The sequence below is a fragment of the Cyprinodon variegatus genome, unplaced genomic scaffold (genome assembly GCF_000732505.1).
Source record: "Cyprinodon variegatus isolate N-32 unplaced genomic scaffold, C_variegatus-1.0 Scaffold168, whole genome shotgun sequence".
Lineage (NCBI taxonomy): Eukaryota > Metazoa > Chordata > Actinopteri > Cyprinodontiformes > Cyprinodontidae > Cyprinodon > Cyprinodon variegatus.
Genome location: NW_015150621.1, coordinates 613,747 through 640,459, shown reverse-complemented (window position 1 = coordinate 640,459; position 26,713 = coordinate 613,747). Strand labels below are relative to the sequence as shown.

General features: G+C 37.6%; 1 protein-coding gene across 3 annotated transcripts; it reads right to left on the bottom strand.

Annotated features, from left to right (window-relative positions):
* Positions 1 to 4,960: 4,960 nt before the first annotated feature.
* On the bottom strand, positions 4,961 to 25,062 carry LOC107086957 (uncharacterized WD repeat-containing protein alr3466-like). Of its 3 annotated transcripts, none has more exons than XM_015378263.1 (10): positions 25,003 to 25,062; positions 22,122 to 22,231; positions 21,301 to 21,606; positions 16,861 to 17,034; positions 16,302 to 16,376; positions 14,829 to 14,921; positions 14,525 to 14,699; positions 9,176 to 9,343; positions 6,598 to 6,746; positions 4,961 to 5,974 (listed from the first exon to the last, which is right to left on the bottom strand). In XM_015378263.1, the coding sequence occupies exons 3-10, from the start codon at positions 21,547 to 21,549 to the stop codon at positions 5,771 to 5,773; spliced, it is 1,287 nt and encodes a 428-aa protein (XP_015233749.1). In that variant the 5' UTR covers positions 21,550 to 21,606; positions 22,122 to 22,231; positions 25,003 to 25,062; the 3' UTR covers positions 4,961 to 5,770. The 3 variants fall into 3 exon arrangements, with proteins under 3 accessions (XP_015233749.1, XP_015233748.1, XP_015233750.1); XM_015378262.1 differs by lacking the exons at positions 22,122 to 22,231; positions 25,003 to 25,062 and adding exons at positions 21,718 to 21,812; positions 21,908 to 21,972; XM_015378264.1 differs by lacking the exons at positions 6,598 to 6,746; positions 22,122 to 22,231; positions 25,003 to 25,062 and adding exons at positions 21,718 to 21,812; positions 21,908 to 21,972.
* Between the last annotated feature and the right edge of the window lie 1,651 nt (positions 25,063 to 26,713).

Below are 26,713 nucleotides of genomic sequence, written 5' to 3'. Positions count from 1 at the left end.
TGCAATAAGAAGTTTGTTTTAAAGTTTTGAGATGCGCTCTTGGAAGTTATTTTTACTGGATTTGATCAAAAATTTCTAAGCCTCTCTGTATAAAAAAAAATATTTTGGTCGAGATGAGAAATCTGCTTCCTTACGACAGAGTATTAGGGCCAGGCTAAGGATTGTATTTATTTATTTATTAATTTTTTTTTAGAATAAAGTAATATTATGAGAATAAGGTTGTAACATTGCGAGAATAAAGTCTTAATATTGTGAGAATAAAGTTCAAAAATTACGAGAATTAAGTTATTATACCACAACCCGTTTCAGAAAGAAAGCTTTGAGCTCCGACCAGCATATGACGGCCGACCAGCTCCATCAAACAGCAACCTGAGTCCACTTTGACATACTGCCGAATTTGATGCTGGTGTGCTAAAAGATTTCCATATTTGTCAAATCGATGCCAAAGTATAACTTCACATGTTGCTCGACATTCTTCATTTTAGGGAAGAAAGTTCTTCTTGTAAGAGTTGTCATAAAATACTACTTTATTCTCACAATATCTGGGTTTGATCTCCAGTTCATAAGAGAGACACTCAGGACAAGGAGCCACACTCAAGGGAAATTTAGAGTGTTATATGTTTGGATTGTAGAAAAAAAACATGAGTACCTAGATCCCATATGTGCACTGGAAAAAATACAAACTATGCACCATTCTATGGAGAAAAAAGCTCATGAAATGGTGTGATAGCCCTGCTGACAGACCTTGCAGCTTTCTGAATCATAATGAGAAAACAAAAAGTGAATGACAGTTTTTTTCTCTACGAAGACTAGAAATTCTTTATTCTCCCTTCTCAAGTTATATTGTTTGTGCTTTATTTTTAGTTTCACATTGTGTGCATGTTTGTGGATGAGTTCAGCTACTTTGACCTGTCCATTGGTGCCTGCAGAAAACAGCTGGCTTTGCATACTGTCCAGCTCATGATGGAGATCTCTGCATTGTCATGGCAACAGCTGAACCGTCGCTTCTGTCAGCCTGCCAGCAGATCAGAGTCGCTGCTTACTACCTGCAGAGGGGGGCTGGGTATTAAAAATAAAGACTTCCATATAAGTTATTAATGATTTCAGACCCTAGTTTTAATTGTACTAATAAATGCTACAAAAGGGTGAAAATTTAGGACGGCAAAATCATAACTATGGATGTTTTATTTACATATTCCCTTGAATACATTTTATAATTTTTTTTTATTGATAAAATTATAGACAAGGAAAAGTTTAAACCAATAATAAAGCTGCAAAAAATAAGGGTAACTATGTTGAAAGTTATACTGCTGGAAATTAAGAAATAATATTGAGATAAGTAACTGTAAATCCCCCTGAAGGGATTCTGATTTGTAAAAACTAAAGGTCATCACAAACCTCAACCACAAAATCCAAAATACCTGCAAAAGCTGCTGTTTATTGGATTTATTTTTCATCTGTATTCATTGATGACCCATAATAAAATTATCATGCGGGTTTTATGTTATTTATACAAAAATCAAAGGCAAAAATATAAACTAATAATATAACAATCTGATGTTTAAAAAAAAAAATCCTTCATAGTTTAATATACTTGTAACCAATACTTTAAAAGCTTAAATATAATGGAACCTGTTCTGCTCCACCCAGTGTCAATGCCAGCCCCACAGGTTAGAATACAGTGAGTGAGATGAAATGAGGAGGGTGTGTACTGGGAAGTCTGCTAGCCTTCAGTTTGTTGTCCTGAAGCATCTTGAGGAATGTGCTTCAGAGTTGGCAATGTCGCTACAGTTCATCTTCAAGTGTAAAGTAAGGCAGGTTTATTTGTATAGCACAATTCAGTACAAGGACAATTCAAAGTACTTTACATGAATAAGGTTACAAAAGAGAAGAAGAATAAAAGCAGAATAAAAAAATGAAGATAGAAACATGATTAAGACAAATACACAGCTGGACAATACCTTCAACTAATAAAAAACCTCAGTTAAAAGTTTAACTTCAATAGTCCATGGCATATCTAAAAAAAAATATTGTATTTTTTTAACTGACTTAAAATAACTCAGGCTTTCAGCACTTTTCCAGTCTTCGGGGAGATTGTTCCAGTTAATGGAGCATAGGAACTAAATGCTGCTTCTCCATGTTTGATTCTAGTTCTGGGTGTACAGAGTAGGCTTGAACTAGAAGACCTGAGTGGTCTGGAAGGTTGATACACTGACAACAAATCTGTTATGTATTTAAGTGGCGATCCATTCAGTGATTTATAGACTAACAGAAGGATCTTAAAGTCTATTCTCTGAGCTACAGGGAGCCAATGGAAGGACTTCAGAACGCTGATGTGATCTACTTTCTTAATTCTAGTGAGAACACAGGCAGCTGCATCCTGGATTAGCTGCAGCTTTCTGACTGACTTTTAAGGCAAACATGTGAGGACACTGTTGCAATAATGAATTCTACGAGAGATAAATGCATGGATGAGTTTTTCTAGAACTTGTTTGGACATTATTTCTTTAATCCTGGAAAAGTTCTTCAGGTGATAAAAGACTGACTTAGTAACTGCCTTTGTGTTCATCTGAAGGTACAAGTCTGAATTCATAATGACAACAAGCTGTTGGCCATAATCCCTGGATTCTAGTTGTAGTAGCTGAAGCTGTGAGCTTACTTTTGATCCCTCCTCTTTTGGGCGAAAAGTTTTATCTCAGTTTTGTTTTTATTCAGTTCTAGAAAATTATACTGATGAAATATACTGATCTGTAGACTCTAAACCTGATGTGGCTCTAAACGTTGGAGAAACCTCATGCTTTGTAGTGGTGTCCAAAATAACAAGCCCAGCAAGGATAAAGACCAGTAGCTCTGTTGTCTCGTTTAGTGAAAACCTTTGAGAGACTAGTACTCTGACTCCTCAGACCCAAGGTGGAGCAGATACTGGACCATTAGATTTTGCTTCTCAGTTAAATTAGGCAGGATGACATGGCTGCTAGTGATTTCAATCCATTCAGCCTCAAATATTGAAGTGAAAACTGGAGAAGATAGGAGGGGATCCTATTTTATATAACCTGGATCTACAGCTACTTCACTGAGAGGTTGCCATGTTTCAGGCTGGGGAGCAGTGTTTTAAGTACTCTTGGTACCCTGCTGACTATACATATCAAGCCATACTCAGAGGGGTGACACTTTAAAGACCTAAGAGATAATCTCTGACCTTGGAGGGAATCTCACCATTTAATCATCATCAATAGGAGGTTAAACTTGTAAGAAAATACAAGTATAAGAGAGTCCAATTTGACCACAAGCTAGACTGGCTGACATAGGGAAGCAACCTGTGCAAGAAAGAACAGAGTAGGCTCTTCTTCTCGAGGAGGCTATGATCATTTAATGAGAGCAGTTAGTTACTGTACATGTTTTATCTATCTGCATTAGTGTTGTGTTCATTGGGATGGTCTGTTGGGGATGTTTGACCCTGAGGGACAATAAGTTGGCTTGTAACACCCATTTGTAAGTACTCTGCTATGATGATGAGGGTGGACGCAATGGGTGCAGAGTAGGAAAGAAGGATGAAGAGTCTCATACAGCCTTTATCAAAAAAATAATTTTTCAAAATTATAGTTGTCATTCAAAAACATACATTTTTATAAGTTAAATTAGATCATTTATTCGCATGGGTTTTGATACATTAGGAATGTCTGTATAATCTTTTAAACCTTTTCTGTTCACTACACCTCACTGATTGTGTAAGTCGTGGTTTTCAAGAACAACAATATCACACTAATAATGTCTCAAATATTCATGTATCAAAAATGATACACTTGGCTTTAAAGGGTTAAACCAATTTTGGTTAATTTAACCAATATATTGGTCAGAAACTGATCAAGTCATTGGTTTCGGGTCAACCAATTTCAATGGTTAATCAAACAATGATTAACTATTCTGATTGTTTGGCTGTAGTCAAGTGTAGTGTGTAATAGTTATGGACCTAGAGAACAACTGCAATGGTGTGTACTTGCACAGCTTGCTGTTACCCTTAACTGTAACATTAGTATTACTGTAAGTAGTATTACGTTCTGATGGCGATAGTGGTGTCAGATGCAGGGGTTTCACCTTTAACCAAAGGCTTTTTGATTCAAGGCCTGACCTTGGCATCAATGTTGCTATAGTAAACCAACGTTTTGGTCAAAGTGACCAATTTTTAAAAACACTACTAAATTACATTAGTAACAAAGGAACCCTCTATATGACACCCTGTCCACTCAGACGGTCACCCACAGCAACAGCCTGCTGGCCCTTTGCTGAAGAACAAAACACCTTAAGAGATTTTTTCTTACTTCTTCTATAAGACTGAATAACAGCTCAGCATGAACATGTGCACCTTTAGCACTATTATTAGTCACTTTTTAACCTGTATTTTAGTGTATTTATCTGTCAATGTGTTTCTGCCTGACATCTGAATTTTGCCTTAGGGAGATTAATAAAGTTCATCCCTCCATCTGTCCAGAATATAACATCTTTTAAAATGATAAGTAATTTTCATGTGCATGTCGGACAGATTATTACCTACTTTCCATTCTGCTCTATATAGTGTTAGAGAAGCCTCATGAGGCTTAGGTTCATTAGTCAGGCTTCTAGCTCCAGAGTGACTGCAGATGGCTACTAAGTAGGCACGCTGTCTGTAACTTGCAAAATGCAATTCTAAAAACATCTTAACAAGGAAAAATATGTCCCCTCCTCAGTTTCCACAGTGTTAATGTTCCTTGTCTTGTTGTTGTTTTCCAAACATATCACCAAAACTTTATTCATTGCAAGAAAGTTAAATCCTTTAACTCACCTGACCAGCAGTGTGCAGCAACAGATAAGAAATGATAAGTTCTGCTATACTCACTGCTCTAAACAACTATAAAGAAAAAACAAAACTTTGGCATCCAATGAGAAAACTTTATTAACCTTAAGATGCAACGTTGGAATGGGTTTGTTCCGGTAATTTTTTGTTACTAAGTTACAGAGTATTATTTTCAAGCAGCCTGTCTGTTTATTTGTCCTTTGGGATGAGCTACATTTCTCATCAAAGTAATGTCCAGCTGAAGTGGTCAAACCTGACATATTGTTCTAGACTCAAACATCCTTAAATAAAGCTTTGTAACCCTTTTATCCAAACCTTGTTTTATTTATTCTATTATTATTCATTTATTTTATGATGCAGCCAGCTTGGCTTAAGAAAAACAACAACAAAAAAAATCAGCATGATGTAGACTAGTAAAAAACTAACATTCTACACTAGGCACAGATTATTTTGAAACAGTTTTCTCCATCTGAGGAAACAAAAATATTGGAAATATTTCTAGAATATTGTTTTGCTTTAAATTAAAATACTTGCTGCTGACAGAAATATAAAATCAGGACAAAAATAAATGTACAGGTTTGCTTTGAATAAAAACAACTAAAAACGTATAATCATATGCTAGCAAAGTCTGCCTTTGGTGAGTAAAGGTTTACACTGGAAAAAGTGTCAATAAGGCAGCAGAATAATAAGCATAAAAAAATAGACTTTTTAATAAATCGTCTTGGGAAAAAAAATGGATAGTTAGTTTAGCATCTCATTCTGCCTCATTTTGGTATAAGTTATTGTTAAGTATCTCACAAAGAATAATGGGCCACCGGAGAAGATTTATCTTAGGAATCACAGAGATTCCTGGTTAGAAATTTCAGTTTAAATGAAAATGAAAGGAAGAATCATTCAATAAAAACAAGAGAAAACAGTTTAACATTTCCTTAAAAGCACTTAGGTAACAGGGTGTTGATTGTTGCTGGTCCTCCCGTCCTCTATTGTCTCCAGCAGGAGTAATTGGCTGTTGAATGTGAGCAGAAGTTGGTTAAGCTCCTCTTGTAGAGACAGGATTGTGTGAGGGTCCTTTTGTGTCTTAGGAAAGACACCAGCCAGACGGCGAACACATACTTGACTGGACACCTCCCAAAAGCACAGCACCTGGATAGGAGGTAATGTAGAAGAGGGTTTGTGTCCATGCCTTTATTGGTATGAGCGTAAAGGATGGAGATGCCATCAAAATTTAAGGTCCAATTAAAAATCATAGGATACATCTTTATCATCAAAACATCATTCATACACTTGCAGAGTCATTCTAAGTAAAAGTTATGTCTTCAACTGCATTCCCTGCTTAGTGTAACTCAGATAAACTCTTTCTGCTGTATTTCTTTATGGTGCAAAACAAGGCGACTGCTGCCGTTTTAGGAACTCCTCCAAAGAAAAACTGAGGTAAAGCCTTAAGAGTTTCTTGCTCTGGCAGATGGTGTTTGAGCAAAGGGCAGATGGAGCATAAATCACCTCTAAAATATTCATTCTCCTCAGAGAAACCAAAGAGTAGGCAAGCATGCAGTCTGCTACTACAGCAAGAGGAGAAAAAGCATAGCAACATCATCCCTGCATCAGAGAGAACATGGATTTAAAGGAAATGTCTCAGCTCAGAGAAACTTCTGTTTCCTTCATTGGCACCAGCATAAATACCAAAAGCGCACCCTCTCAGCAAAATAATGGAAGGGATGAAATCAGTATTGGGACTGCAGGAACGATAATCTTTAAATGTCTCTTACCTTGTCTTTGGAGTAGGTGATCAGCTGTCCTTTTGTTTGCATGAACTGAACTGTTGTGACAGGGCTTGAGTGTCCGATCAGTGCACACACTGGCTTAGAGGTCACATAGGGGTTCCACAGAAGGACATTGTGATCCACACCTGCTGTAGCTGCAGCCAATACATGTATTCTATATTAACAAGAATTATTATTTTTGCAGTCTGTTAAGTACAGATAAATATCAGATGCCATTGATGCCACAAAGGAGGCATTGGTAGAAAACCAGAGAAAGAAGGTCTATTCTAGGTGCATGTAAACATGTCTGGATCATCAGAAATATTCCAGCAGAAAAATATTACTTCTCAACACTTGCTCTTCTATAGTTCATTAAACACTTTTGTGTTTCTCATCTCAGCCTCAGTTTAGTTTCTACTTTGTCTCAAATTTGTCTCATGTTTTTCTCCAAAGATTCACTGGGAGAAATAAGTTAACATTACAGTACAGGAATAATTGTGATTTAAAGGGAATACCTTGCAAAACTTATATTTACACATTCATACACATTCACACTCATACAGCCACATACAGACTCACACATTATCATGGCAATTCACATTGTAGCCATAGCTGCCCTGGAGCTCACTGACAGGAAGTAAGATGAGAGCCTGAAAAGTTTGTCTAATGTTTGGTACTTGTCTAAACTGTCGATGATCTTAAAAGACTTTCAAAGTGATGTTATTATGACACTAAACTTAACTAAAGCCATGCTTATTGTCTATTTTAAATCTAGAGGAATGGAAAGCGCAATAATAGCTCTGTAAATTAATTTAAACTGTAAAACCTAAACTGCTAGTTGCATGAGCTGAGCCCTTCATTTAACTAATTATTTTATTTAATTATTATTATTTTATTTTGCTGATTCTTGTGATCCAGTTCACTAGTTTAACTGCGTTTCCAATCACTATTCTAATGACAAAATAGGCATTTTGGAGTTTTCTAATGATACTGCCCCCTGTGGCCAAAACACAGAACTGCAGCACTCTTCTGCTCCTTCTCATAGCTGGCTCTCGTACTTGATTGTTTGCTAGGTTGGACCAATAAAACATGGACGTGCTTGACGTCACATCAGCTGAAGAGTGCAGGAAGTAAATTTAGGAAAGTAGGAAACAGACTTATAGATGTATCAGTGCTACTGAGGTGTAGTGGTCATTGAGGGTCAAACAAAAAAGACTCTTTTTGTAAAACTTACATAAAGCCTTTTAAAACAGTGTTGAGATTGGCCTGAGCATGGTAACCAAGTTAACTGTTGAGTGTAAATGGCATGCACAACTGAACCGGACCGCGCCAGACACAACAGAACCGCGCTAAACTGGTAAAAGTTCATCAGTATGGCTTGCAGGGTTTGGTTCTGGCACGGTTCTCAGATAAGAGAGCATGACCAGACCACGTCATCTCCTTACAGTCAGCCTCCGTTGTCATGAAACTATATTCATAAAAATACTAGCTTCTGTACTGTGCCACATGATTACCAGTGATTCTTCTGCTTAGCAGTGTGATGAGCCTAAACGCCCATTGTTGTTTCCTGCGTCTGTACACCGTGATTAGACTACTGTTTGTCGTATCCACCTCCCAAAAGCCGACTCTGTCAAGTAAATTCACCAAAGGCTGCTTTCTTCGCCTGACTCTCCACAAACAACAAAATATCACAATGATAACAAAACATGACTTACTGAATGTTATGTGCGCTGCCATGTTGATTTGCTTGTTTACCTCTAGAGAGCAGTAGTACCGTAGATCGCCACAAGGAGGCGAGGAACCATGCTAGCGTGTTGTGTAAATGTTCGTAAGGAACCGAGCTTGGCACGGTTAACTGATCCAAGTTTGGCACGCATTGGTTTTCAGAGAGTAGTGTAAATGACGCTAATGTCTCTTTGTAAAATCCCCCCATGAAACACTAAGATAGCAGATGGCCTAAAAACGATCTTTAAGTCTTTTTCATTACTAGCTTTATTATACACCTCTCCTGTCAACCATCTTATGTGCTCCTTAGGAGATGCATATGGCACTACTTTTAGTTTTTAACACGGTCTCTTCCTTACACTTAGCTAAGACTATACAAGTCTAGCTGTGATTTCTTTTATGCTCTAAACTTAAACACTGACCTAGAACTTATCAACTTTGCTGTATTTTTTAACAAAATTAACCCACTAAAGCCATTTCTATGCTGTTTTTATGCATATGCTCCACCTTTTCATATCCCCATTCACTCTTGGCAGATGGCTGTTGCTATTGCACCTGGTTCTCCAAGAGGTATCTTCTTGTTAAAAGGGTTTTCCTTTACACTATTGGTATTTATTATCAGAATGAAGGATTGCTGCCTTTTGCTAATTTTTTTATAGTAATTAGTGGCTGCAAATTTTCCTTTTTAAGGTCAGTTGTTTCAGTCTCTTTTATTCAGTTTTATTGTATTTCACATAAAAAGGTAACACTCGAAAAAATCAAATCCTAATCAAATAAACTGAGACTTTCTTTTTTCTTTAAGTAAAAGGTTTAACTTGAATGTTCATTTGAACGTCTTGGATTACTATATTCTTCTCACCTATCAGACCAAGTCCACTGTTGTAATTCACGTCCAACACACCACTCTTTGTTGCAAAAGAAGAGACTCGCAGGCCCCTGCCATCCTTTTCCCTCCAGCCAATCACCATGCTGCTATCTGGTCTGGTGCTGCAGGACAGAAAGGCTTCAAGTGAAGCCAGGAAGCGCACTGCAGAAGGTAACAGTCAGAGACAAAAAATCAGATATGGATGGTCTAACAAAAAGCTTTTGTAGAAACAAATATGAGAAAGCATGAAAATCTGAAAAAGTAAAGGCATATAACAGAAGATAAATTATACAGACCATAAGAACTAGAGTGATAATGAAAGAGTCACATTCTGCTTCTTTGAAATACCTTGTGTGTAAATGTAAAATATCCCATTAATAAATTGAATTAGGCCTTGTAACCCACTTTGTCAGAAATAGGGACCTCCAGCCTTTTTATGAATAATGGTTGGAGCTTCGGAGTTTTTTTCTCTTTAGGTTTGGAAACAGAATACTACCAATTGTTTGATTTAAATCATCAGGTTTGGTAATTTTTTATTGAAATTTTACGAATAAAAATTATCTTCTACAGTCTGTGGAATAAGCTGAACTTCTACCTAAGTGACTTGATGACTGGATTACCATTTCTTTAAAAAAAAAAGAAAAAAATGCATTAAAACAACTGACAACCTGCTCTGGCATCTGTGGGGGTGGGTGTGCGGTTTAACCGAGGATGCTTTGGAGGGGCTTCGGCTGGTGTCGTTTGAAGGGGGTTGTCCCTCCTGGGGGTAGGTCTGGGGTGGTGTTTGGGGCTAGTCCTGAGCTACACTTTTGTAAATGTAAACATCCAAACATCTAAAGACATCCTGTGTTTAGCTCATAAATACCACCACTATCAACAGATTGTGGAAAAACTCCAGGATAGAAACGACTGATGCTCTTGAACAGCATGAAGAGGCTTTGATAAAGTTGTAAACAGCTGTGTTTCCTACTTCCTTGTGTAGTGTGTTTTTGTCAGCTTGCTCTTTGTAGATTGTTGGCAACATTCCAACTTATTGGACACACAAAAACATTTCCAGTGCTCCTTAGTTGAAATATTTGAAGATAAGGCTCTCAATCTTTTGCTTAACAGCAACTGGCTGCTGGCTCTAGGAAGATACTGTATAAATGGTTTGTTAGACCTACATGTAATAATTTTTAGTTGAAAATCTAAAATATTTGGATTAATTAAAAAAAGAAACAGATCTAGGAATTAATTATTGTGAAAAAATTTGTGGAGCTTTGTGGCATAAGGCCACTTAAGGACTAAACAACCATTAAAAAACACAATGTTAAGTCTTCTCTCTAAGATGGTTAAGGAGTGTTTCTGCATTATTACTATTGTCATATTTTAATTAGTTAGGTAAAAACAAAAAATACTTTGAATTTGTGCATATTATCAGGGCTAAAATTCAATGTAATTTAGAAACTCAATGAAGGAAAGCAAAGAGAGGAAAGACTAAACAGGTTTCAGCTTTAACCAGTCAAATGAAAATTAACTCTCAGCTCAATTTTCTTTAATGTGTTCATTAGACACATCTCACCAGATGGAAAAATGAAAAAAAAAAAAGGAAGTCGAGCCACTTTGTGAAATAGCTGTGTTCTATGTGCGATGACCGCAGCCCTGCTGTAGGGCAGAAACGAACCGATTCACAGGCGCTCATTTGCTCACTGCCATTACAAAAAAAAACTGTAATGGATCTTGCATCACCATCTATCTCAATTAACATGTTGATTGAGAAGAGTTAAATTGGTTGCCAGCGTGTCTCTATTAGAAGCTGCTTAGCTTTCAGAGACGGTGAAAATAAGCAGTGTGTGAGAGACGACATGTGACAGTCTCAGGTCAAAGATCGGCCGTATAGCTGGGCCAAATAATTACGTCTGATTACATTTCATACATCAGGACTTTTCTCCCTCATACATATCAAAAGATCAAGAATTTTCAGAAACGATTTATGAGACTTATTCTTTCTTTCAATGACATGCACAAATCAAACTTTATTACAGAAACTGATTCATAGCGCCTGCCTTCTTTAGCTGCTGTTGGAGTTAATCTCACACTATGGTTGATGACTTTAGAATTAAAACTGAAAAAGAACCAGATATCTATATGAAAAAGATCCTTTTTGGGTTTGCTTCTCAACCTCAACATTCATCTTAAGCGTTCATTTAAAGCTTTTTGGTTTGAACATTGCAACCATAAAAAAATGCTGCTCTTTAACACACAGATATTTCCCGCAGCTCTCCTTCCTTGTCCTTGCAGCATTGTGTCCATCCCAATTTGCTTCTAATTTCCACTCATTTTCCCTCTGCGTTCCATCAGCCGCTCCACTTCTCCCTTCCTTGCTCTTGTGTCTCTGGAGCCCCGAGGTTTGGAAGTCTGGATAACCAGCTATGTCTAATGGTACACAGCCCACTCATACTGAAGGGCAGGAAACTTCAAAAGAATAGCCCCAGCACCCCAGAGGTATTCTAGCACACATATATACTCTCACAAAGGCATCCATTTTGTGCACACACCATTGCATATGCACACACAGACTTGAAGATTACATTCATGCTAGACTTTGTTTTGTCTCCACGATTTCCCCTGTAGTTTGTTACCCCTTTGTCTTCCAATTTGTTGTGTTCTATCTACAGTACATGCATGCTATTCTTTTCACTTTTTTATCAAGATTTCAGCCAAGACAGTCTCAAAGCGCTGCCTTGGCTGAGTCATTGTCAAAAAGCCCAATTACTCTTCAGAGAATGTTTATTCCAGTGATGCAGCTGAGATAAAACTGAGCATCTTCTCTGCTGCACACCCCAAGCTGAACCGGGGCCAAGAACTCACACCTGTAACTTTACACTGAAAGTGAAAAACCTGCCTGTATAGAAGTGATTAAAAGTGCATACAGTAAGTGACTGAAACCACTACATAGCTCATTCCAGGTGTCAAGGTGAAAGGTGTTAGATGTGTCATCAGCATCTCTGACACCCTAAGCCTTACATTTTAGCTAAAAATACTAGTTATGTTTTTTTTTTGTTTTTTTTTACTTTTCTGATTAAAAGTAGGCAGCATATAAGGCACAACCAATCTATGTCATGTCTTACTACTTGCATTTTTGCCCTTTGTTTTATTAGTCTAGTAATCAGTGACAAGTTAATAAAGCTCAGGCATCAGCCGGCTATGTATTTGACAAGCTGGCAAACACAATTTGATCTTTAGATAAGACAGACTGCTCTGGTTTTATTATTTATTTTAAATCTCAGAAAGTCCACTGCATGAGTCCTCTTACACACCTCTTTTTTACACACATCCCTTAGACAGCATTTGCATATGACACTGTTACAAAAGGAACACAAACGTGACTTGAATAAAACAGTCAAAGGTCAATTATGACTTCACTTAATCTAACATTATGCTATGCTGTCTGTACTGATGAGGAAACATTGACCTGACAAGCTGGATCCTTGAAACTTAAAAGCAAACTGATAGCTTGTCCTACTTTATGATTAATTCTGCGTTATCTAACCACTTAAAGGGACTTAAAGAGAATGGATATGCAATTCCTGAACGGTTTGTTGAACCTTTAGTAGGAAGACAAGTAAAATATGACAGTAGCAATGCAGCAAAAGTATCAGAATGATGCAGCAGAAACCCTGGAAATTGGAGTGCATCAAAACTGAAAGAGATGAGATGTGTCAGTTATGCTGTAGGAAATGCTTTTTACATCCTAAGTTGTAGACCATCATAACCTGCTCATAACAAGAGAGGAAGGAAGCATTGTAGTACTAGAAGAAATGCGTTCAGGTTGGTAAAAGATTAACAAATATTACCATGTCTGCTCAGCATGACGGATGATCTTTAGTGCAATAAAGGCCATTTCTACAACCAATTTAAAATATGAATGTTTCACACAAATGATTAAGAGCTGGAATGTAAAGGTTGTAATGATGTCTTACATATTGAAATGCTCCAAAAATGGCTCTACGGCCTGTTGGGAGTTTGGCCTATTTTTTAAGGCATTGCGCTTGGAATCCAGAATCAAGCTGGACTCTGAGTTCTGAGTTCAAACCCCACTCCCATGGACTGACACTCTGGCTCCCTGAGCAAGACCATTAACCCCCACACTGCTCCCCGGGCATCGCACAATGGCAGCCCACTGCTCCCCAAGGAGATGCATTAAATGCTGTTCATTCTGTTGCTCTTGACCTGTGACAGTGAAACGACAATAAAACCTGAAGAAGAGTAAAAAATTTAAAAATATAACCTGTCGAATTTGTTCTATGGTAGGTCATAAAGGGTTAAACATTTCAAAATATATGTAGGAGAAACCCAAATTGAACACTGTCTGTAATTTGAATCATTATATTTGGAAAAATTACTAAGTAATACTTTTTTAGATCTCAGTTTCAAATGATCATTTAAAAAAATAACTTAATAATCTCAGGTTGCTCTAACACCCTAAAGAAATGGTTGAAGCTCTTTTTATGTTTGCACAAAAATGATAACGATTTTATAGATCAAAAGCTGTATATGTCAGCCTTTTTTTGTTTGGATAAAATGTTCAAAAGCTTCTACACAAGGTTTATCCATGCATATACAGTGTTTGAAGGGTGGTTTATATTAGATATCTATTTCAATACAGGCATACAAATTAAGATTATTTTTGTGAAAATAAAGGGTTTAACTGATAAGTGATGTTGAGCCCAAGATCTAGGGCTCTAAATGGAGCCTCATAAGAGAAGTTATAAAAAAAAATTATCAACTGGTTTACATACTTGATCAACACTGTTGATACATCATTTCAGATCCAAACTTAGATTTACACTGCAAAAAAAATTAAGTTAAATAGGTAATTTTTTCTTAAGATACATGATTTTTTTTTCTCTTCAATTGAATAGGAAAGTAAGACACTTTGCAAATGGAACATTTACATTGTAAATAAAAAAACTTGATTTGTCTTATTTCAAGTGCATATTATCTAGTTATCTTGTTTGAAGAGTAAAAACACTCATTCCATTCGCAAACTCATTTACTGACTCAAATTAAGGGTAAAAACACTTAATTTAAAGCATTTTTAACTATTTCCAGATTATTTCTCCAGTGTATAGACAAGCCAAATAACCACTGTTATTTTACCAGATAGGAGGTAGGTTGTGTGTTAATGTGTATCAAGAAATATCCCAGCTGCATTTGTTTGTTTTTTAGTATATTTACACATATTTTCCCTTTTCCCAATGGCTTGCTTTGTTTTAGGCAAGACAATACAGTAAATAATGAATTCAAGCAACAAATTCTGGCATTGAAGCAAATGATTTTGTTTATGTGAACATTCCCTACCTTTTCTGACCCATGCAGGAGAGTGAGCTTGGTGCATCTCCACATAGCAGCAGCAGTGTTTGCCTTTGACCAGCTCATCCCACAGGACTGTCGGTGCACCACTGTCAGAATCCATCCTCACACAGAGGCTGTCAAACAGACAGATCTGGGCGAAAGTAAAATTCAAAGCACTGACCTGGGAGGACAGAAATGTACATCTGTTACTTAATTGGTCAATGAACACATGGAGGTTGTGAAACAAAATGGACATTTGTGGCAGTGTTCTGCCATAGCCACTTTGGTTTTATCTCTTTCCTTGTGTTACCTTTCCCCCAATATCTCCTATGGTGAGCACAGCTTGGTCAGAATGAGACGAACCCATCCAGAAGTCCAGACACCACGGGGCAAATGTCAATCCCTTGATTTTTCAGTAAAAGAATGCATGAATATTGAATATCATGGCTGCAGCAGGATGCCCTTATATGGTGATATACTGTATAACAATGTACCATTTTAAGAGTTGCATGTAATATTGTTTAACTTTCTCTGCAAATTGCTTTGCTGGCAAAATCTGCAAATTAACTCCAAAATAATACTTAAATGACTACTGATGTTTAAAAATTATTTAACAGCCTCATGTCAACCATATTTAGTCCTAAAAAAAAGAATAGCTTTGCTGGGAAAACTTGCTACCAAAGTGATTTGAAGACATCGGCTTCTCGTTCCTTAACTGTAAAAAAAGGAAACTTTAAAAATCAAGACAACCAGCTTTTTTAGTAAAATCCATGAACAGGCTTGTGTTGAGTGAACCTAAACCAACAGGGTAAATCAAAAGTGAAATAACTTTTCAACACGCAGTTAAACTGTGTTTATGAGTTTGCTCAACTTTTACATGTAGATATTTTATCAACTTAACACAGGTTTTGTCAACTTAAAGATGGGAGTAGATACAGTATGACTAATCCTTATAATTTCGTTGAATTAAAGATTCTGACTTTATTTAACTTTTTTACATAGACCTTTAGATGAGCCAACTCAAGCTGGTTTCCTTACTTTTTTAAAGTTTGTTCAATGTTTCTCTTTTCACAGTGTAGTAATCTTAGGCAACTCATTAGAAGTTAACTGATAATTAATATTCCTAATTTTTCATGTTTTAAGAACATATTTTATTTTAAATCTTCTTGGAAAACTTGGTTGACTTTGAAATATGCTTCATCTTTGTTACAAAAGCTGAAACCTGAAAGACTGCCGCTGTCAAGTCTTCTTTCAGGTCTTTGCAGTCAGTTGAGTACATTTTTCCAAATGCATCCTCTGGAATGTTGCAGCATCCGTGCATAACTTATTTTTGCAGTGTGGCAACGTTCCGTTTAACTATGAACTTGTGAGCTTGGCTTTTAGCTGTATTCCTCTATGAACATTAAGTGCTTTTATGTTCGAATCTTTTTCTTTTTGGTGGAAAGCAAAAGTAAATTCTTTTGACTTAGCAATATGGCTAAAAATACGATGAAACAAAACAGTCAATAATCCAGACATCTGATCTGCAAAGAAGGAGAACTGTCTACAGATGATGGAGTATTTTTTAACCTGCATTGGTCAGGAATGTAGGATTTAGTGTTAGATTTTGATTAAATCTAACACTAAATTCTAGATCATAATATGTCTTGCATTGAGCCTATTACGTTGTTTTTCTTTCATTTTTATGTGCATTGCAAACATCTAAACAGCTCAATTTAGGCAATAAAGCTCATTTGCAGAGAGAGTTTAAATCTAAGAGTAGTTTTTCATCCACACAGTTTACCTTCAATTTATATTTGCAGCTGAAGTCCTGTATGTCGTAAAAACATACCTCTTTACACGTGAATGAGACAGCAATCTGAGAGCAGGAGGGCCATAAGACACAAAGTGACACACAGAGCACTTTATAATGTGACATGATTATGATTTACCAATTTCCCAGGCTAAAAAATCAATGCCAACAATGAAAATATTTTATTCATGCTTATAATTAAATACCCCAAGCCGTTCACAAATCTGTAGATTAAAGAGTTGCTAATTAGGAGTAATGATCAATAATTGATGGTCCTACAACAAAGAAATGAACATTTACTTTCTAAATATTATGCAATAGCCTCTTGTCTGCGACGCTGTTACACAAAGAACAGATCAATAATTAATCAAGTGACTGAAGTATTTGTCTCCCTTTGTAAATTACAATATCTGGCCCAATAATTCTGACTATTTATCTCTTAACTATTAAATGAATCATCTTAAAGAATATTAACTGGCTTTCAGAGCAAGGATGCAACTAATCAACTACAAAGTGCTAAAAAGCAACATTTACAACAACACCAAATAACCTTGTGCATGCTCGGTAGGAGCACCATGTCTGTTACCCAGAGGTCTCTGGGTGTGACCGTGTTGTTCTGCAAGCGGTGCTTTTGTTGAATGGACATGTCTCCTTTGTCCCGCAGCACCACTGTTCCTGCTTTGCTCACAGTCAGGTACTGACCTGAGCTCTGGATGTACAACACCTGGGGAGACCAGGGGATATAAAAAAACAGCAGTTTGGCTGGGGAAAAAACTATTCTTAACTCAAAGGCAAAAGCAGCTTCTAATACATTCGTGTAACATTCTACACCAAAGACGAAAGTATATTAATTCAAATGGTTTGGAAGATTTTAAACTGAGCTTTAACTGTTAAGTATACCCTTTTCTTCTCTTCTCAGTTACTACAGAACCATGCTTGAGCAGGCCCAATAAAATTGCAGAATTTTACTTGCTGAGGTGCAGGAAAGGAATTTTTTTATCTACAGAGCAAAAGTGAGGTGCTCATTTTCATTTGGTCAAAATTATGATGTCTGCTTTTAGTCTGTGGTGGTCTACATACTGGTAACCTCTGACAACTTTTACAGGTCCTTGCAAAAAGTAGTCATACCATTTTATTTGCAATATGAAACACAACGAACCGTGCTAGTATTGTGTGTAAACGGTCCTAAGGAACCAAGCTCTGCATGGTTAACTGATCCAAGCTCGGTCTCAACTCAGCACGGGTCAGTTTTCAGAAGGTTGTGTAAATGGGGCCATAGAGTACTGGCCATCTAACCTGACTCCACCAGATGGATTTGCTCTGCATATCCATCTGGAAACCTTCCGTTGAAGTAATTTTGGGAAGGGGCGAAAATACTGGTTAGCTGATTGGCCTATGTTGGTGATAGACGGGCCAAATAAACCAATCAGATCAATGAAGCATATCACGTACTAACAGAACAACAACGAAAACACAACCACAAGCCAGGCTACTCTTGCCGAAACCAGTCGGGAGAAGAGCAAAGACATCTTTTCCTCTGAGAAAAGCCTCCAGAGCAGTGTTTTGCTCTTCTTTCAGTGAAGAAATACTCTGTAATTCCGATAAAACTTGCTCGATAGCCATTCTAACGCTAGTTTCATCGGCTGAAGCCACCATGTTCTTTAGACTGAACTGTCGCGCTTCTCGTTGCGTCACACCTCAACCCGCCTCAAAGCCAACGCTGATTGGACGTTCGTTTGGTGAACGGCTCTAAATTTTCTTTAACGGAGAGTCTCCAGACTGATCTGCGAGTGAAACCTTGAAAGCTCGCGAGATCAGGATGGTCTACTGGCCATCTGTTTGATCGGTCAGTTAATTGAGGTCACTATAAAGTCCACTATATGGTCCTCGCTCTACAGTATATGGTGATGGAGGAGTTTGATGGAGGAGTTAGGCATTGTGTCAGACATTCCGTATTGCATTTGTTTTTATTACCTCCGCCAAGGGGGTCCTGTTCGTCTGTGTACAGGAGAACTTGAAAAGTTATGAATGGATTTTAATAACATTTTTACCAAAGCTTCACCTCAGTCCAAGTAACAATTCATTAAATGTCGGTGATCACCCACATCATAATCAGGATGCAGGAATCTTTTAAAAGATTCATTAACATCATTTGGCAGAACAAGCAGCTGCCCCCTAAACCAGAGAGTGGTGTCAAAGATGTCCAGAAGCCTGTGCTCTACAACTGCTTTTCTGGTTAAAAATAAAATTTCTCCACCATCTGCCTGGTTATTTTTCCAGCTCTACCTTTTAACCCTCTATTTTATTAGGATTGCTAAATTTGTGCCATTTGTGATTAAACAAAGGTTTTTTTAGTGGCTTATACAGAGATCACGTCATTTACTTTTTTTTTTTCGTTTGAAAGGACAGCTGAATTTTAGCACTTTTAGACCTGAATATGTCCTTTGATATTGTTGATCACAGCATTCTCCTCCACTGCTGGGTCAAAATTAAAACTCACCTTTCTCAGGATGCCCTAAGGTGCCCAACAGAACATTAATAACTCTAGCAAAAGTGGTCAATAGAGACATGGGGAAAACAAGTACACTCCATGATGCAAAACTTTTTAGCAGCAATAATCAAAAGTAGAGGTTTTCTGTTTAACTTCATCAGTCCTCTCATGCAATGAGGTTTGTTAACATTTCTTTAATGCACACCTCTGTTGAGATCCAAGCACAGCATTTCAATTGAATTGATATTTAGGTGCTAACTTGATTCTCTTTTTGTGGTTAGAAAACTAATTGGATATTTGGAATGATTGCCTTGTTTTAAACTGTAGGTCAGATAGTTAGAGAATTGACCAGCAAATATATAGCGAATATATATCTATATATATATAGATATATATAGATATATATATGCATGGGTGTTTGTGTGTGTGTATTTTCAAGCCATGCCAGGCGGGTGTTTGGGCCTAGGATCAGAGATTGCATGAATGATTGAAGACTAAATTTGACTTTGAAAAACTAATACCAAAAACAGGCAAAAGATGGCAAAAGTGCATCTATTTCTAACACTTGCATGTACCACATTTCCTTTGATATCCAGTTTTGCTGCTAAGCATTGTGTTCGGCGAGGAATGCACAAACCCTTATTTTTAACTTGCATACACGGTCAGTTATTCACGCTGGTCATCAGCTGTTGCTGTAGCTCCCGCCAAACATGTGGTGTGCGGGCCGGCATGAACAGCAGCTTGATGATCAGGATCTAACTCATGTTTGCGTAGCACCTTTTTGCCGCTGGATACATACACGCTGGAGCACAGCGTGTAGAGGCAAGTGCCTGGTTCCCCTAACTTCCTGCACCAGATGCTAAATGGCTTGTCATGTCACCCAGTCTCCTCCAGCCATGCCCAGCGCCATTTATTTTTGAGATCTTTATCTCTTGTACTGCATTGTGCCCTCTCTCTCGTCCTTCTCTCTAAACACAAAGTTAAATATATTTATTTTGTGGTTTTTTACACGTCTTTCCGTTGAATGGAGCCGTAAACGGCGCAAGGTCACTTTCCGAGGAGAATTTCAGCACTGTAACACAATTTATCTGGCGACTTGAGCAAAAAGCATGAGGAAGAGGTATACACTTTCCTAAGACCCGCCCCCTTCTTCTTATGATTGGCTAATACTGTCAGTTTCAGAGCGCTCCTTTGCTACCATTGGCTGACAAATGCAAAAGGGATTTCGATTGTCTTTTTTTATTTATTTACTGTCAATTTATTTTTGATGGATTTTTTTTACCCACGGACAATTGCTAGGAGCCGGAAATCCGGCCTGAGCCAGAATACTTTAATCTCTTAACATATCCTAAAGATTATTTTTAGCTCTTTGATTTATTAATTTCTAAAATATTTTCAATATATTATAGGGAAATGGTAGATCATGCTTACATGATTTCTAAAATAATACTTACTGATTTCAGTTAGGATCTATTTCTGAGCTTAATATACAGATATTCAAATCTTTCTTTGCATTTGAATAGAATTAGTCAAAAGTTATTCTTTTTAAACACAAAATCAGTTATTTTAGTCTGTTTGCTTAATACTTTTAACAACCTATTATGCAAAATCATTCTAGTAGTAATAAAGGGCACACTCCATTATATGCTCAAGTCAAACATGTTCTCGTCTCTTCCATCTTACAGAAATCTCAAAAATAACAACATTTCTTTAAACTGTCTACTTAAAAGTCTTATTCACACAGTTTCATGCTCTGACCTTGCATTAGTGAGGTCTCTTCTATTATCAGCAGCAAATGCTGCAACTACAATCATTACTGGGACCATAAGGGCAGAAAAAAAAAACATTCCCCCTGAGTTTACCTCGCTTTGGGATTCTTTATTGATTTTAAAATCAATCTGGAATCGTTTTTGCTAAAGCCTTGTGCAATTTTCATCAGAAAAGCACAGAACAAATGATGTTGTATTGTGCCTCTAGGTTTTATTACAGTATGTTTAAAAACGTTTTCAATACTTCTGCGTCTGCATCAATTTAAAAAGCTCATAGACAGACACATTGTCTCAGGGAAAAAATCTTCCTCTTTAAAGGGTCTAAACCTTCCAGGCATTTGGAAAACAACTGACACAACATTTTGACATTTTGACATCCTGCGGATTGAAAGATTAAAGCGGTGAGCTTTCACTTTATCCACAGCAGTAGGCACTTTATACTAGCTCTCCATTTGCATATTAATTGATAGATGTAAGAGCAGTCCAGAGCCATTTATCTCAAAAGAGGTGTGCCATTTTGATGAGTAAGACCCTAATACTGGTGAACGTTTCCCGGCACAATGTTTAATAATGTGGATTTCCCCCCAGTCAGCAGAGTTTAAAATTCTAAACTTGATGAATGTGTGTTTTTTCACAACACGCAGGGCCGTAAGTTCAAAATGAGCCGTATGTTTAGGTTTGTAACAAACTCAACTTCTAATAAGTTTCTGTGAACTTAGAAATCTTTTACCTTCTGAACAGGTCCCCGATGAGGACAAGTCAGAGTTAACGTCGGCTTCCAGCAAGGAGCACAAATGGCTCTGCTGTTGTGTAGTTTATCAGAAAGCTTCAGGAGCAGAAAGGAGCTCAACCCTCTCCAGCTGACACACCCACATTCCTTCACACCATCACTTTCCAGGAGCTTTCGAGGCTCCTGAGAGGCAACCGCACTGTCAAACAGAAGACCATATTCTTCCCTGGATCCACGGCCGACTGCCATCCAGGCAAGATCGATGAACTCATTTCTGGACAAGGAGCGGGATTCGCTACAGGAGTCCTGCATGCAAGATAAACAGCACCATTTAATGTATTACATTTGTTATCTTGACTTGTGAAACCTTGTCTAAATCGGCACATTTAATAAACTGAGACACTAAATCAAACTTACAAGGAAAAGGCTCTGTAATTTTCTATAATCCTGAACGTTCATCCTGTCTTCAAGCTGTGCCACCTCTGTCTTCGTTGCCATGGTTACAGCTCAGACTTGCCAATCAATCACCCCAAACATAGCAGGCAAGGTCAGAGACATAGACACCTCTATAGTATTTGTGCATCAAGCTCTGTCTAATAATACATACCAACATTTCTGTGTTACACAACGGAAACAAGATGTCCCCAGCTTGAGTAATCCCTTAGTAACCTTCAAAATCTATTTCACAGCAGGTTGTCATGTCATAATGGACGTACAGCAGGATCACAGCAGTTGGCTTTTTTTTTTTTTTTTTGTCGGGTCTTTTTACTTAATCCATACGGGTCTGTGTTGAACAGCATGCAAAGGTCTTTCTTTCTCACCCAGGTAGATGACTTCTGGAGGCGGATGAAAAGGTCTCTGAATCAGGCCTCAGAAATGGTTTGAGGGCACAGTGGGTTGTCAAGACCAGTCAAGCCTCTGATTGTGTCAGCTAACACCAAAAGGAAGGACATAACATAGTCAAAAAGCAGACTAATGCTGTGAATGAAAGGTAGGATTTGTTCGGTGCGTCGTCTGCACTATATTTAGAAGTACATGTAATAGCAGATAAGAAATGTGAGAATGTGCAATTTGCTTTTAGCTTTCACTTCCCCTGGGTCCCTTGAATGTATTTTTTTTTTAAATGTTTATGGCCTGCTCAGTGGAACAGTGGGTAGCGCTGCTGCCTTGCAGCAAGAAGATTAATGGTTCGATTCCCGATCCCCGGTCTTTCTGCATGGAGTTTGCATGTTCTCCCTGAGCATGCGTGGGTTCTCTCTGGGTACTCTGGTCTCCTCCCACAGTCCAAAAACATGACTGTTAGGTTAATTGGCTTCTGTAAAGTCCCCTTAGGTGAGTGTGTGTGTGAATGGTTGTTTGTCTCTGTGTTCCACTGCGATGGACATGACCTGTCCAGGGTGTACCCTGCCTCTCGCCCGTAGAAAGCTGGAAATAGGCACCAGCACCCCTTGTGACCCCACTTGGGATAAGCCTGTTAGAAAATGGATGTATATATATTTATATACACATAGTCCTTGCTATTTTTTCCCTGTTTTATTTTAATTTTTTTTTTTCTAGGTTAGATTGTAATTAAAATCTTCACAGAAAGGCCAGCAAATAAATATGTGGATTTAATTTTGCTTTAATGAAACAGGTAAAAAAAAATGTATGAATATGGTATGCACATTTTTTAGGAGACTTTCATTGCTAAAACTGACCTTTAAGGGTAATTAAATACATAATAATTACTTAGGAAGAGCTAAGAAATAATTACATTAATAAAGAAATATGTTGATGCATAATGGTTTTCTGCCAAGTCTGTCTCGTATTGTCTGTTTGCGGTACCCTGGGGTAGCAATTTATTTATAGAGAACTTCACAGAAATAAAATAACAGAGATTTAATTTGTTGTTATTTTTTTATAGTAAGATTAAAAATTAATAAAAAAAAAAAAAAAACAAGAAATGGTTTTCATTTTCTCTGTGGCTAAAGGACACAGCTGTAGCACCAAATGAAGCTTCCCCTGAGGTTTAAAAGGGCAACAGACAACAATTTCTTCTGATGCAAATGTTTATGTGGCAAATCTTCTTGAATGTGCTTTTAAACTAAATTACCCCATGGTGGGACAATAAAGAATATACTAGTTTATGCTATTCTAAACTGATCTGAGATTCTAAAGACAGGCTGTAAAACAAAAGCAAAAGAACAACACAACAGTGCTTGGTTAAAGTCATTACTCTGTGGTGTGATTCTGATTGGATGCTTAAGCCACCATTTTTCCCATCTCTGTTAACAGCAGGAAGCAACAGATGTGCCTCTGCAGCTGCTATAAATGCAAAAAAAAATGGTGATAATCTGGTGATAATCTTTACTCCTCTTTTGTTCGTAATCATGATGGCTTTTAATCAAGTGCACCCTGACTTGTTTTGGAGCCAGCTACTGGTTATCAGTCTGGATTCAATTACATGGGGGCAGCTCTTCTCAGATGAAACATTTCAGCTGATGATTCATCTAAGCTGGTGTTGGAGTGATGGAGAAAAGATTGCAAAATTTTCTTTGTTTTCTGTCAGTGAGATCACATAAAAAACACTAATCAGTGGAATCATTACAGGCACTTGGATGTGAAGAGGAAAACATTGATTATCTCTCTACAAAAGTGTCTGACACTAAGTGATCTATCCATCTTTCAAGTTGTTTTTCTTGAAAGCATTTAACATTTCCGTTATTTGATCCGTCTAAGCAAGGACTAATTTGCTCTGAGGGTGAATCCACTTAGCAAGCTGCATCGCAACCACTTTTTTTTTTTTCTTTGTGGACATAAACAAGCTTCTGGGTACAAACTGCTGTAATCAAAATACCAGAGATCACTTTCATTAACTGATTTTTTCGCATAATCCATAATATTTCAATCAGGTAAGCATAGAGAAAGCTGCACTTTAAGGATTATTGCTGTCTTTGAATATCTAACTCGGTCAGAATTTCAACCATCTGACTAAAACTTACTAAGATGAAAGGAAAATTTTCAGGCAGTAAAGTAGAAACTTTAAATCTTGACAAACACCAGTACATCTACTGTATGTAGTAAGGCTAAAGAAGAGTTTCTAGTTGCATTTTAGAAGCTTTCACAGAAATTAGGCTGAAAGGTGACAGCTTTAGAGTCCTGTTAATACTGCTGAGACTGAGGTTAATCAAGGGAAACTTAATGAAACACAGGCTTTAGAGAACCATGAAAAGAAAGCAAGGGAAACAATGAAGACAAAGGAAATCTTCCAAATTCATCAAGTTCACCTTAAATAAACATCCAGATTGCTTAAACGTGTGTTAGACACACTTTCACATTTTCAAGCCAGTTTGTGCAAAGAAATCAAACAGAGTGGCTCCACTCTTACCATATATTCAAACTGGATGATGCCACAGTCGTGTCGATGGCAATGAAAAAAAATCAAGATGTACTTTGGTTAAGGAATGTTCACATCTCATTGAGGTAAGTCTTCAATTTAAACTTTTGCACCAAATTATTCTTTTAATACGCTTTCTTGTCATAAGAGGTCTGGCAGATTATGGATCTTTTGTAGTTCTTGCTCAATTATAAAAATTTCAGTCACCCTTGTTTAAAAACAAAAACAAAAAAACAATTGGAGCACACAAATATGGCCCTCTTCATCATTCAAAATCTTAGTTCTACCAGGATATAAAACAGAGATTTGTGCTGTCTCAAACAAACCTTTGGATGATTCATCTCGACCTTGTCCGTGGGTAAAATCTGCTGAATCCAGCACTCGCTCTGTGTCTTCACCCAGATTTATGACAGACAGCAATGGCCACATGGAAATCAACACCTGCAGCATGCAGACACCCACTGGCAGTTAACAAACTTGCCCAGACAGAGGCAGGGCACACACAATTCTTTATTATCTCTCACCCTTAAAGGCTCGGGCTAAGTTTCCTGGCAACCAAGTAGTCAAAAAGTGTTGTGTTTGTCAGTGTGGCTGTTATTGTCCACACATGTGGCACTGCCTGATGGTGTGTGTGGGCGATGTTTCTATTCACAGAGTAGTCACAAAGAGAAGATAATCTGTTTGAAACACAATAACCACATCACAACCTGCACGCATGCAGCTGCTGCAGCGACAACACAATTCAAGGTAGTAGTTTTTTTCACTTTTCAGTTAAGACACACTGAAAGCACAGAAAAGAACTGAGCCCCAACCTAAACAGAAAAAAAATCAAGCAGACAGAACAAGAAGCTTTATGGGACCAATCAAATGCCTTTCGGAATGCAACCCATGTGTCATTCACAGCAGTGTGCACAGTAAAAAGAGAGAAAAAGAAAATCTTGGAGACTTGTTTAAATCAAACAAAAAGATTGCCAGCATGACAACAAGCAGGAATGCACCCAAAGACTCGCACATAGCTCTTCCTCCCCTCCCGCATCAGCAGCCATGACCAATCCCTAGTTGTGACTTAATGGTCTGGAATAATTTGAATTGGATGATTATGGTGGCCGTCAACAGTGACAGGATCAGAAAATTAGGTCTCAGCAATTTCAATAATAAAGCTTTAAAAATTAACACTATCACAATTGGATTACGGCGGCGCATGCCGGAGCCAGTGCAGAACCCAAAAATAGCCCCACTCAAATCCACCATGGAGAATCCACTATTATACAGGGAGAAGAATGAAGTTGCTGGAATGGGGCGGAAAAAAATAATGTACGGATCTTGGAGTGAGAAGCAAAGAAGTGCAGTCGAAGAAAAGAGAATGCAAGGGCAACTGAGCGAAAACGAAGCACTTTCATTCCACAATGCAAATTCAAAGGGAGACCCACTTTTGTAAATCCTTTTCAGAACTCTTTAATTTACAATAAAAAGGAAAGTGCCTCCACACTCCAAGACTCTGTCAAGTGAGTAAAGTAGGGAAATCTCAGAGTATGAGAAAAGAATTCTTCTTAAACATTTTAAAAAGTATTTATGTAGTACCTGCTAAATTTTGACTTGTTTTAGTTCAAATCTCTTCGAAGCGAAAGAAAATAAAACTTTAGCTTAAACTTCATATGATGCAAACAGCAGACCAGATGTGCGATGCATCTAGGTTTTGTGATAAAATGTAACAAATTCTGCCTCAGATTTTTTTTTCTCCAAACCGATGCTGTCCATTTCTGTTGATAACTGCAATCCAAGTGAAGTTTTTAGACATGAAAATGTGTCTATAATTCCAAAAAGTACTCCTCACTGAAGGAGACTGAGTAGCAAACTGGACTCTCAACTGAAAGAAGCTCTTTGATGTCAACAAACTGACAAGGAGGGCTTCAGAAAAGTCTTCAATTAAAAAAACACACAACTAGGCTGTCGATGTTTGAGATCCAAAAGCAGAAGAGAGAGTTGTCAGTGATAATTAGAGCTTGACTTATGGTTTCATAACAGAACTGAAGGGAG